We start from the raw sequence: 12621 nt of genomic DNA on the forward strand, positions 1-12621 counted from the left end.
GTGCGTCCCTTGTGCATGCAAGTAACCTATGATTTGGGGTTCCAATTCAGGTTCGCCCCAATTATGTTTCTTGATATTTTCAGCATACACATGCTCATGGGTTTCACCAAAGTGGCAAACATTGGAGACCTGCACACACATTTAGCTGACACATGATATAAGTGTACTACTGTTATAAGCAGCATTAAGCCCAACTCACTCATGGTAAAGAAAGCCAAATGCAGAAAGCTTATTGGCCTGAGAACTCATTTCAATGTTTGCATCATCAACAACTCCATAACGGGACTCCCATAGATGTTTCTTCATCACATCAGTTAGTGCAACAATACAAACAACAAAGTAGGATTAAATTAAAAATGTTTTATACATGTAAGATGACACCTTGAAAATAGACAACAATTGTAAGCATGACGTGGAAACACTCCCATTTCCACAATTTGTCAACATAATGATGTACATCGCATAAATGTCAGACTTTTTTCATGATTGAATAAACTTAAGAAATGTTTCACTAAATTCTTCTTGTCATCTACGATGTTTTTCTGAAATCAAATAAAATGGAATAGTCAGTAAGGGCACATCGAGACAACTTAATGTCACAAATGAGATGACGGTATGTCTCAAGCACATGTGTTCTAAACCATGTAAGCTGGCCCACCACATGTGGAGGAATTTACTTTATGACATCATGGAAGGACCATTTTCAATAAGAAACAATGATCCATAGAAAATGTCAATATATAATAATTTGGACATTCACAATAAAAGTATACAATTTCCAACTTCACTTCAATCATGCCACACATCATATGAAAAAATGTCTTACAATTTGGTTGTCAAATTCTACACAGTGAAAAGGAACATTGTTTAATTGTTGTTTAACGCCGCACTCAGCAATATTCCAGCTATATCATGGCGGTATGTAAATAATCGACATAATTGGAATACAATGACATGCATCAACCCAAGTCAGCGGGCATGACCACTGAATCCCATTAGTCGCCTCTTACGATTAGCATAGTCGCCTTTTACAGCAAGCATGGGTTGCTGAAGACCTATTCTACCCCGGATCTTCAAGGGTCGAAAAGGAACATTGGTGATGACTGCATGAGAAAAGGAACATTGGTGATGACTGCATGAGAAAAGGAACATTGGTGATGTCTGCATGAGAAAAGGAACATTGGTGATGATTGTATGGTTGTTTGGTGCAACTGTCCAATCTTTATGAACACATTTCAAATGTTCATTCCTGGTCAGCTAGTCATGACTATTGTTGTGACAACATGCAGCTGCCCCCAATTGGCTACAAGGTGAGAGGTGTAACACTTCATGTAGGACAGCAGATGAATCGCCAACCTTCGGACAGGTTAAGACCACACCACCCCTTGTCTGACTTCATCCCACTCACTGAAGATAATTCATAGCTTTCCCCCTTCCTCCACTACACCCGAAACTTAGAAGTGAAAAAATAATACCCCCTGAAAAGGCCTTTGACTACTTAATTGTGAGCACAGTATCTAGAATAGCCAACATGACTTGATGGTGATAATGACTGCACTGGGAGCATAGTGAGATATGACTACTCACCTTTTAGAAGCTAAACCACTGAGCAGCTTGTTGCCAAAGAGGAATGTAGGTACAGCTAGTAAGCCCAGATAGCGCAGTGTCTGGAACATGTTCAGCTGTGTCCAGTAGCAGTAGTACAGACCAAAGATAGCTGCAACAAACACATCACAGTCAACACAGAAGAACCATTTCATACACACCAGTTCTTGGAAAATTCTATAAAAAAAATGGATCAGTAATTTAGCTCATCTGGATATTTATAATATTAATATCTGGTACTAACTGACACTAACTGAGTTCAAAGAATTACATTTCTAACGTCTTTCAATCATGCCACAATGTAAAATGTAATACTATATAACATTTTGTCAAACAAATGCCTTCTGAGACTGTGCATAAACTTCACTTAAATTAAACAACCCTAGCATTTACCAATGACATCATCATAACATATCTTTTACCCCAATACCAAACATTGCTGTTTCCTACAGAGAGGTAGTCAGATCTTCACAGATGGGTATCAAGTCAGATCGGATATTTTAGTAAAATCTAAATATAGTCAGCGAGCCTGACCATCCGATCCCCAGACGCCTCTTAAGACAAGCATGGGTTGCCGAAGACCTATTCTAATCCTGATCCTCAAGGGTAGTAGACATAATGCCAAAGACATTTGCGACAAAACTGGGTATTGCTGCTGAGTCTCTGGAAAGCTAGTGAATGGGGGTTAATTGTATATTCATGAGGTGCTTCCTTAAAAAATCAAATATAACAGCAAAAGCTGTGTTACTCTTAACATGCAATGAAGAACAAAAAATGAGGTCCATATGGCACCATAACTGTCTGCTAACTTTCAATACAATCAGCAGAATAATAAATAATAATTAGGTGAAGTGAAATGGGGTTTAATGTCGCATCCAAGATTATTGCACTTATATAGTGACTATAATAATAATTAGGAGAAAACCTACTGTGTTTTGAAATTTGATGTCCCACTGTAGAGTAGATTTTGAACCAAGGTATCTACAGTGGGTCAACATCAAATTTCAAAAGACAGTAGGTTTATCTCTATTCTACCATGACGGCAACAACGCTTTGAAAACGGCACTCTCTTGCAACGCGTAACCACACAGGCACTCAGATCCGCAATCTTAGAACATTCCGAAAAGTGGTCACAGGTAGTTATATATGTAACAACTATTACTTAAGTTCAAGATTAAAAACACCATAGTCGTCAGTTGTACAAAATAAGTGTTCAAAGCACATAGTTTTTCAAAAGAAGTTAACAAATAACACTCAAAACCTAGTCCAAAGAGAGATGGTTTAATTTCTACCAACTTGTTGTACACTGTTGCACACTGTGGAATTCTTGGAATTTTGCGAGGTCATTTCTTGGAAATCGGACATGCCATCATTTCTATTGTAGGGGTGACAGGTTGTAGAAAAATGAATTAAATTGTGAAACGAATATATTTCTACAACAAACTTTTTTAATTAACATTCTATCATACATTTAACATGTGTAAGTGTTATTAGTTAGTTAGCAATTACCCCCAGTAAACAATCATAACATCAAAATAAATGCCTCTCCACCCCAATCTTGGATGTGGCAGAACTTGACCTACATCACGGTTACTCACACCTCGCAGCTGTCAATGGCTGACAATCTTGTGTTTACATTCTCTGTTGCTAGTTAAATTGTAGAATGTTCCTATTCGGAATATTCTATAAGTAATACGTTACCACTGTTATACCGAGGCTGTTGTCTCCCACAACTGCTGCTATAGCGAAATCTATCACAGAGATCTCAATTACCTCATGCAGCACGTGCGTAGCCACCCAGCTGCCATGTGACATCCTTCACTCTGGTCTCTTGCGAGAGCAAGTGCTCGGGGGATGGACGGGCAGGCAGCAGCCCAGTGGTAACGTATTACTTATAGAATATTCCGAATAGGAAAATTCTACAAATTACATTAAGTAATACGTTACCACTGTTATAACGAGGCTGACTACCACAGTAGGCGATGGGGAGCACCTACAACCCGAATCCTGACTGCTAGCGTTCCTTCCGACCAGCGGAAGTAAACACCAAGGCGGAAGCACTCGATGCGCATGCACCTAGCTAGGCGTTACCCTATAGGAATACCAAAGCACTGTCAAGCGCATACCGTAAGGCTCAATCGTCATTGCCAAAACGATTGGTGACTCCAAACGGCCCCACTGGATAGGTATTTCATCACCGCAGCGGATGAGAACACTGTATCTGCGTGAGCTTAATCTTAGATCAGCTTAAACAGTTGAAAAGAGGGAAATTAATTTCATTCAGACCGTATATCCCAGAGCAAGCCTACTTAAAGTATGCATTAGGCGCGTGACCTAATTCCAGTATTTGTAAGCATGCATCACAAGGTTGGGATACACAACAGACAATTAAATACATGATTGTCAAAATACAAATAAGGACAAAGCACACAAAAAGCCGCCCTCACCTGTGGTGTGAGTGCGCTGGTTTGCGGGACCCCAACTCCTGTACCCACGGCAGTGGGAACATTGGAGTTGACCCAGATTGACCACCGTGCAAAGTCTGACGCCTGAGGAGGTCGGAATTGTGCTGGGCACACCCCTTAGGTGCCCGCTTGCGCCGCGATCCGCGGGCCAAGACGGTGCACACTCTCCAAGACGGCATCAGCGACCTGTTTGAGGTAATGATTGGCAAAAACCGAGTCAGAACGCCAGTAACAACCTCGTAATATTCTGCGAACAGAGATATTCGAGTGTAGGGCAAATGTTGCCGCTAGCGCACTGATCTCGTGCGGGTTTGACCCCGCTACCGGTAACCCTCGAGACCAGTACGCCAGATTGACGACAGAACGAAGCCACAACGCAATCGAGTTGCGAGTTATGTCAACCGTGCGATTAGAGTTACACGATATGAACAGACGGTCACGCCCTTGTCTACGTTCATTCGAAGCCTTAAGATAATACTTAAGGGCCCTAACCGGACACAGCGCTCTGTCCTCAGTAAGATTTCTTTGAGGGATCTTACAGTGAATTCTCTCTCCGTTTGCCCGATTCTCTGATTCTTGGCGACGAAGCCCATGAGCAGGCCCAGGCGGACCGCTCCTTCGTCACCCCTATCGAATCGTACCCTGGCGACATCGAGTGCATGAATGTCGGATACACGTGCCGCCGTGGCAAAGGAGAGGAGAAATGCTGTTATCACCGGCTCTTTGGAGAGACTGGTACCCATAGCAACGTCCTGTACCGTAGCAACGGACGAGACATAGTTGGCAATGGAACCCCCGGAGAGTTTCCGGGTCTCTCGCAAGTGAGACATGAAACGAGCAATATCCTGCACAGATACCTTATCTGGCGAATGAATGTGATGTTTACAACACCACTTCGGGAAAATAACCCAACGTGCATTATACACATCTACTAACGTATGCCCGAGACGCCCAGCGAGAAAAACCTTTACTCATCAGACGCTCGGTGACAACATCCACGAGTGCAGATTGAGTTTGGATGAAGCTGACGGGTGTGAGGGTGGATCAAGAGATCCGGTCTCACAGGCAGTGGAAGTGGCGACTGCGTGACCTGGGTCAGCAAGTCGGGGTACCACGATCTGTTCGGCCACATGGGCGCGATCAGTAACATTCGACAGCGAACTCCTCGGAGCCGGCTTAGAATGTGTGGTATCAACGCTGTCGGCGGGTAAGCATAAGCGTCCAAGCCCGTCCAGTCTAACGCGAGAGCATCGTGATCGATGGCCCTCGGGTCCGGGACTGGTGATACAAACAACGGGAGTTGATTGTTGAACCGCGTTGCGAACAGGTCGACCATCGGACGACCCAAATGTTCCCACAGCCACTGAAACACCACTGGGTTCAGCATCCACTCTGTGGGGCTCGGATCCCGAGGCCTCGATAGAGCATCGGCCAGTACGTTCCGCACACCTGGGATGTGACAGGCGCGTACTGGCACGGGACACTGTCCACCAGTGCGTAAAACTCGAACGTGAGATCGAGTAGTGAGTGACTGTGGGTTCCCCCCAGTGTGTTCACATAGGACACTACCGTCGTGTTGTCGGTCATCAGCATGAGCCAGGCGTCGACGAGACGATGCTTCCAGTGATTGACTGCATTGATCACTGCCTTGAACTCGAGACAATTGATGTGAAGACCTAGTTTGTCTACGCAGCACAGCCCCAAGCTCACCTCCCCCTCTAAAATGGCGCCCCAGCCCACTAGAGAGGCGTCTGTATACAGGTTCAACGTGGCCCGGTAGGGCCGCATAGAGACTCCTGATAAGACATTGTAAGGGACCGTCCACCACTCCAGATGCGGTCGGAGCCGATCCGGGAGGGCGACGGTCACACTGTTCACCACTGTTGCTAACAACTGGATTAAAAAACTGTTGCAGCGGGTGGAGTTGGAGAAGACCCCGTTCGGTGCAGTCCTGGGCTGATACATGTAGCCCTAATAGCTGTTCCTAAAAGTGAACAGTCTGTTGCACCACTAAGACTTTGGCAATCATCGCCTGAATCTTGTGCCACCGGTCTGGGGGGACAAAGAGGCGATGGGACACCGTGTTGAACCGACCTCCGATGAACTGCAAGTTCTGAGAAGGGGTTAACTCCCTCTTGGGGAGATTGATAATCCACTCCAAATGCTCCAAGAGCCGACGTGCGAAAACGAGATGGCATTACAGGGTGTCCGTCATTCGATTTGCCTTCTAGCGAGTCGTCCATGTACGCGAAGTACCGGACACCCCTCCGGTGGAGGAACCCCACTATGGGGGTGGTTAACCGGGTGAACAACCAGGGAGCGGATGAAAGACTGAATGGGAGTACAACCCATTCGTAGTGCCTACCTTGAAAGACAAACCTGAGATACTTGTGATGAACCGGGTGAATCGGAACATGCAGATAAGCATCCTTCAGGTCGATCGAAGCGAGCCAGTCGGACGGCATGATCAGTGCTTTCAGGTCCGCCAAGCTCAACATTCTGAACGTGGGCGGCTTGCGCAGGTAGAACTCGTTGAACGATTTCAAGTTGTGAATCATTCTGAGTTCGGCACTGTCCTTCTTGGGAACGAGAAATATCCTGGAGTAAAAACCCCGGTGTTATTTCTGGTAGAGCTAACTCCCGAACTGCCCTCTTCTCCACCAACCTGCCGATGGCATCGGCGAGGAAGAGAAGATCGGTTTCCGAATAGAAAACCTGCTGACGGGGCAACGGTGAACAGCGGATTTCGCTTTGAGATTGAGCCGATAGCCATACCGAATCGTGTTAACAACCCACGGGTCTTCGAACACTTGTTCCCAATTCTCCCAGTAAGTCTGGAGTCTGGCTCCCACTGGGGAAGGAGAGGGGGGCCTGACAGGCTGCGGCAGGCGCAACTGTCCAGGGCCAAGTGACTCGGGTTCGCCTACGGGCCATCGGCACTTGAACCCCTCCAATGAGAGTCACCTGGAGGGGCCCTTGCCGTCCTTAGACGACTTGGGCTTCCCCCAGTTCCCCGTCTTCCCGCGAAAGGGCAGCTGATTGCCCATACCGGAGCCCTCAGGGCGGGGCTTCTTCCCAGGAGAAGAAGAACCCGACCCCTTAGACCTACGGGCCGCAGCAGCCCGGGGTGCGCTCCGGTTAGGAGCGGCACCGAGGCGCCTATGCCAAGTTTGGATTCCCGAGCGAGGGCGTCCAGCCGGTGCAAGGTAGCTTGCGTTACCGTAGCAGCCGGTGGGGCACGGACATCCAACCGCTCAACATGGGCCTTCGCGGTAGACCAGCCTCGGGAAAGGCAAGGTCATGTACCGGGAATAAACCCTTTCTCCACGACGTCGGAGGCAACGGGAGACCCCGACCGTAGGCCGCCGCGAAGGCGTTCTCCAAGGAAGGCTTGATACCGCGCAGCAAGGTTGATGCGGGGAAAGCCGTGTCGGAAGACTCATCGTATACCTCGGAGGAACCCACAGAGGTCATAAACCATGGCCACGCGGTCCTTAACCGATAGAGGGAGCAATGGTTCGGGGGAAGGACTACGGGCCGCAGCAGCCCGGGGTGCGCTCCGGTTAGGAGCGGCACCGAGGCGCCTATGCCAAGTTTGGATTCCCGAGCGAGGGCGTCCAGCCGGTGCAAGGTAGCTTGCGTTACCGTAGCAGCCGGTGGGGCACGGACATCCAACCGCTCAACATGGGCCTTCGCGGTAGACCAGCCTCGGGAAAGGCAAGGTCATGTACCGGGAATAAACCCTTTCTCCACGACGTCGGAGGCAACGGGAGACCCCGACCGTAGGCCGCCGCGAAGGCGTTCTCCAAGGAAGGCTTGATACCGCGCAGCAAGGTTGATGCGGGGAAAGCCGTGTCGGAAGACTCATCGTATACCTCGGAGGAACCCACAGAGGTCATAAACCATGGCCACGCGGTCCTTAACCGATAGAGGGAGCAATGGTTCGGGGGAAGGACTGGTGACCACGGGAGCCGCCGCCGTACCGGTGGACCACGCGTCCGGACACCGAAGTGGCCTGGTACGGAACAGCCAGCGTCCTATCCTGAGATAAGGCCGCCAGCTTGGAGTCCACAAGTTTTGCAAGCAATGCAGCGACGGAATCCCCGGACAGCCCACGGGCCGCCAAGGGATCCGCCGCAGCTGTGGTGGTAGTACCCGCAAGGGGACCCCGACCGGACGAGCCGGCCACCACAGGGGTGGAAACGGACTGCACATACAGCCAGTAACGCTCGTTTGCGGCACACCCCGCACCTCCTTGATGTGGGGGTAGAAGGGGTGGAGGACGGTGAAACATCCATGTCAGACATTTTGTTTGTACTATGAACAAAGAGCAAAAGATGGTTACAACACACGCACCACAAATATTCACAAACGAGTATCTTCACCAGAAAATAAACGAGCAATGCGAATATAGAACATATAACATATAGAGGAATAAGTGATGTAAAAAAACCAAGATATACCAGAAGAGGGGAATGTAAGACGCAACACCCCGCAAGTATATAGAAAAAAGGGCGGGAAAATATTTCCTTTTGGCGGGAAAAATATTTCCAAGCGTAGTTACAGCAAACGCCCCGTAAAAGCACAGTTTATCGGAGAGAATAAACAGTAATAAATATCACCGAATGGTCGGAGAAACAGGAACGCTTGAGCAGTTTATTGTACGTCTTGCTAGAGCATGCGAAGAGACAAGAGTGAAGGGTGTCACATGGCAGCTGGGTGGCTACGCACGTGCTGCATGAGGTAATTGAGATCTCTGTGGTAGATTTCGCTATATCAGCAGTTGTGGGAGACAACAGCCTCGGTATAACAGTGGTAACGTATTACTTATTGTAATTTAAGCAAGATGACAACCCCGATCTATGATGTAGTTCAACATTAACCAGTAGATTTACTGGAAATGATCATGCCTGCTGGTACAATATGATTACCAATGGAACTGAGTATGACTGAACAGCTGCCTTTTAGCCTGCCGACGAGCCAGACATTTGACACGAGGTAGGGCCTATCTCAGTATCTGCATGGTGTGACCTGTCAATTTCAAGATTTCATGGATTCCAAGCCAGAGTGTGAATGGAATGAGACATTAGTGGGCCAGACATACTGGGTCATGTACGATTTTCTTAATTCTGAAATGAATTTCATAAAGTTTGACTTCAATGATGTCGGGACATTTTTTTCGTGAATTTTCGAATAGACAAGTGTTTTCTGAGTGATGGACTTTAAAATCCTCTTCTGCCAAATCCTTACGATGTTGGTTGATGGAGATAGTGACGAATAGCGATCACAAAAAGGTTTGTAAACAACATGTTGTCATGAATAAAGTTTTTTCAAACAATTTTTATAATGTTACATTTTACTTTAATTGTCGGTTGTTTCAATGAGGAAATAGCTTAAATTGTTCCGATTCTGGTCACCATAGAACATTTCCCTAACAGTTTCATAAACATTTAATCTATATGCAAAAGATATGCCTTTGTTAAATCTTTTAATGTCATCATCGAAGCAGTCAGGGTTGCTGCAGCCTAACCAACGCCCAAAACATCCAATATCAAACTACCGTATTTCCTCTATTTGACACTACGCCTTCAGTTAATTTCGCGAAAGTCGATATGGAGGCTATCCATGTATTCATACGCACGTTTTTTGTGAAAAGGCTTAATATATTTGAAAGGGGTTTCCGCAGCAAAAAGGAAACCTCTTTTTAACCAATCAGGATCAAGCATTCATCAATGTCATGGTAGAATAAATAATAATATAAGGGCAATGCTATTTTCCAGGGCATTATCATTTGCAGAAGCCTGAGGTCTTCCATTAACTGCCAGACGAAGGAGGGCAGTTGAAAAAAGCAAGGGCTTCTGCAAATGATAATGCCTTGAAAAAATAGCGTCACCGTTATTATAGCCAAAATGGATAAAATTTGTTATCAAATAAAAATAAATTGGTTTTGAAACATTTACTGCAATCTACACAAATTTCACTGACCCACTTTTTACAAATTTGGAAACGTCATAGAACAAACCAGATGTCGTCACTATTGAACGTGACGTCACCTTTCCCTATCCCTATGACGTCACCTAACAACGGGCGTGATAATGGCCCATCGTGAAGCCATATGAGGGCATTATCAAGTTACAGTGGCCCACTCATTTCTGATAACATGTGGACGGTTTAATGATAATTCTATCCATTTTGTAGGGAAATTTACAGCCATAAGGTGAGGAATGTCTGGCTTTTTGTGAAGGGTATTTAACACTTTTCTTCTAAACAGGCCCAATCCATGTCCATTACATTTCTGCATATTCTCCAATAGTGTCACCTGCCTTTACCATGTGGTTTTCTTACAAGACCCTCCGCAAACAATGAAACTTACAAACATTTTCGGGAATGTCCCAGTTTCAGCTTCAAGTGTCTGTTTTACCATTCACTAGGTAATTTCTCAATTTTCATATTCTTGAGGTAATTAAATCAATTGAAAGTTAAAATTGCAGTTGACCCCTGGCAAGACAGACAGACATGTTATCAGCCAGCATGGATATTCATTGTTGGTGAACAAAAAAACCCAATAATTTCACTTAAGATCAGGTTTAGGCAATGCTTGCTTGTGCTTTCAACTTCAAGTAAACAGTCAAACTTACACAATGCAGCACACAAGTCACTCATGTTAACTTACCTCCAAGGCAGAGATGGAACCCAATGGCGCTCAATGACATTGGGAAGTTGGACACATTTACGCCAATCCTGAGCCACTGAAACAGCAAGTGAGAGGTCATTCCCCAGTCACATTAATAACACTGCACATACAACTATTGCCTGCACAAAGGTTCACATTGAACACATCCATTCCAATAAAACACTTAAGTCAATAACATTCCAGAAAATCTACTTTTATCTACAAATAGACATTACAGGTACTGCTGAAACAAACTAAATAGGAAATGTAATTCGCTTTGTGAGGACATTTATACAGAAACTATTGTTCAGTCAGTACTGAAGTTGAGTTATTGTCAAAGAACATGTCCCCTGCATGGTTTATCTCCCCTGTCTATGGAATATGCAGGAGCTAGCCCACAACCAACAAACAATGGGGGACTGGTTTGTTCTCCAACGATGTGGAAAAGGAATATACATCACACCCAAGGCTGGGCCTGAACATAGGATGTCAACATTGGTTTGCCGCGTCGTCCCAACATTGAATTTTCTGATTCAAATGACAAAGTCGACTCATAGGAATGATGCTGCCAGTGCCACAAATTCCAACCCAAGGATGGCCGTCAATTATGTTTGTGTCATAGGCCCAGTGTACACCCTTCTTGTCACCATTGGGTACATTTGAAAGAGTGTACCCCTCTGAGGGTAGTATGTGTGCACTGAGTTCTGGTGTCCATTTTGCGATGAAAAAGAAGATGAATAAATAGGACACCGGAAACATGTACATATGTGCACAGTATTTGAAAATTGTTTGGATGGGTTGTTTTTTTTATTCACCAGTATGTAACTTGTACATATATTTAAAATACTCATTATATAAGTAAGGATAAGAATTTATGGATGAACAACTTCTTTATTACAATTAAGAGCGACATTTCGGTGTAGGTTCTAACACCGTTATCAAGCAAGTGATTTACAGAGTTACTTACTTATATTGGAGATTTAACGTGCGCTTTCCGACTGCAAGCGTATGTCGCACACAGGCCCGGCCAGGCCATTTAATGTGTTTCCAAGAAGGGGAAAAGTGAGTTTGTGCAACCCAGGAGGGGGCTTTAGGGGTTACTTATATAGTAATTTTGAAATTTTGAGATTTGGAAAGAATGCCAAGAGTGGGTGGGGGACGAACTAAGGGAGCTGTGTGTGTTGGGTGGTTATCTAATAAGGTAGTTTTGGTTTTAATATTTTATTTGGGGTTTAAATGCGACTAATTAGTCCTGTTTTTATTAGGTATATGCCTAAGGCTTTGAATTTTTCTAATTTATTTTGTGGATTTAGGATTGATTCTAGTGTAAGTCCGGTTTTAAGATTTAGGGTGGTCTGTAGTGTTGTTCGGTGTGTTTGGTAGTGTGTGCAGTGAATGAGTACGTGTTCTGGTGTTTCTTGTTGTTTGCAATGTGGGCAGTTTCCTGTTGTGTGTAGTTTAGCTATTTTACGGTGATTATTTAGTTTGGTGTGGCCTGTTTGTAGTTTGGTAATTATTCTGTCGATTTTTTTGGATGGGTGTAGTATTTTGGGTTTATTTAGGGGTTTTTTGAGTACTTTCCTGATTTGGCTATTTGAGTTTTGGTATATATTTTGCCATTTTTTGTTAATTTTTTGTTTAGTGACACTTTTGATTTCTGATTTTGAGCTGGGTAAGTTTAAGCTTATTTCTGGGAGTTTAAGGGATAATTTTGCTGCTTTATCTGCCTTTTCATTTCCAAAGATTCCTACGTGGGCGGGGATCCAAATGAACTCTATTTGTTTACCTACCTTAGTTAAGTTGTTTGAGCTATTGAGTATTTGATTTATTAGTTTGGGGCGGTTTTTAGTGTTTTTATTTTTGAGGGCTTGTAGTCCA

The 12621-nt window shown here is 45.0% G+C and overlaps 1 protein-coding gene across 1 annotated transcript in view; it reads right to left on the reverse strand.

Annotated features, from left to right (window-relative positions):
• Window positions 1–345: 345 nt before the first annotated feature.
• Window positions 346–12621, reverse strand: part of LOC139478241 (dolichyl-diphosphooligosaccharide--protein glycosyltransferase subunit 2-like) — a 56714-nt gene continuing 44438 nt past the window's right edge. The window contains exons 18-20 of the mRNA XM_071260660.1: window positions 10744–10819; window positions 1588–1717; window positions 346–542 (exon numbers count right to left, since the gene is read on the reverse strand). Coding sequence (XP_071116761.1) covers window positions 530–542; window positions 1588–1717; window positions 10744–10819 — 219 coding nt within the window. The 3' untranslated portion in view covers window positions 346–529. The remainder of the gene's footprint in view (window positions 543–1587; window positions 1718–10743; window positions 10820–12621) is intronic.

This window comes from Haliotis cracherodii, unplaced genomic scaffold (assembly GCF_022045235.1).
Source record: "Haliotis cracherodii isolate W230 unplaced genomic scaffold, xgHalCrac1.p SCAF_1, whole genome shotgun sequence".
Classification (NCBI taxonomy): domain Eukaryota; kingdom Metazoa; phylum Mollusca; class Gastropoda; order Lepetellida; family Haliotidae; genus Haliotis; species Haliotis cracherodii.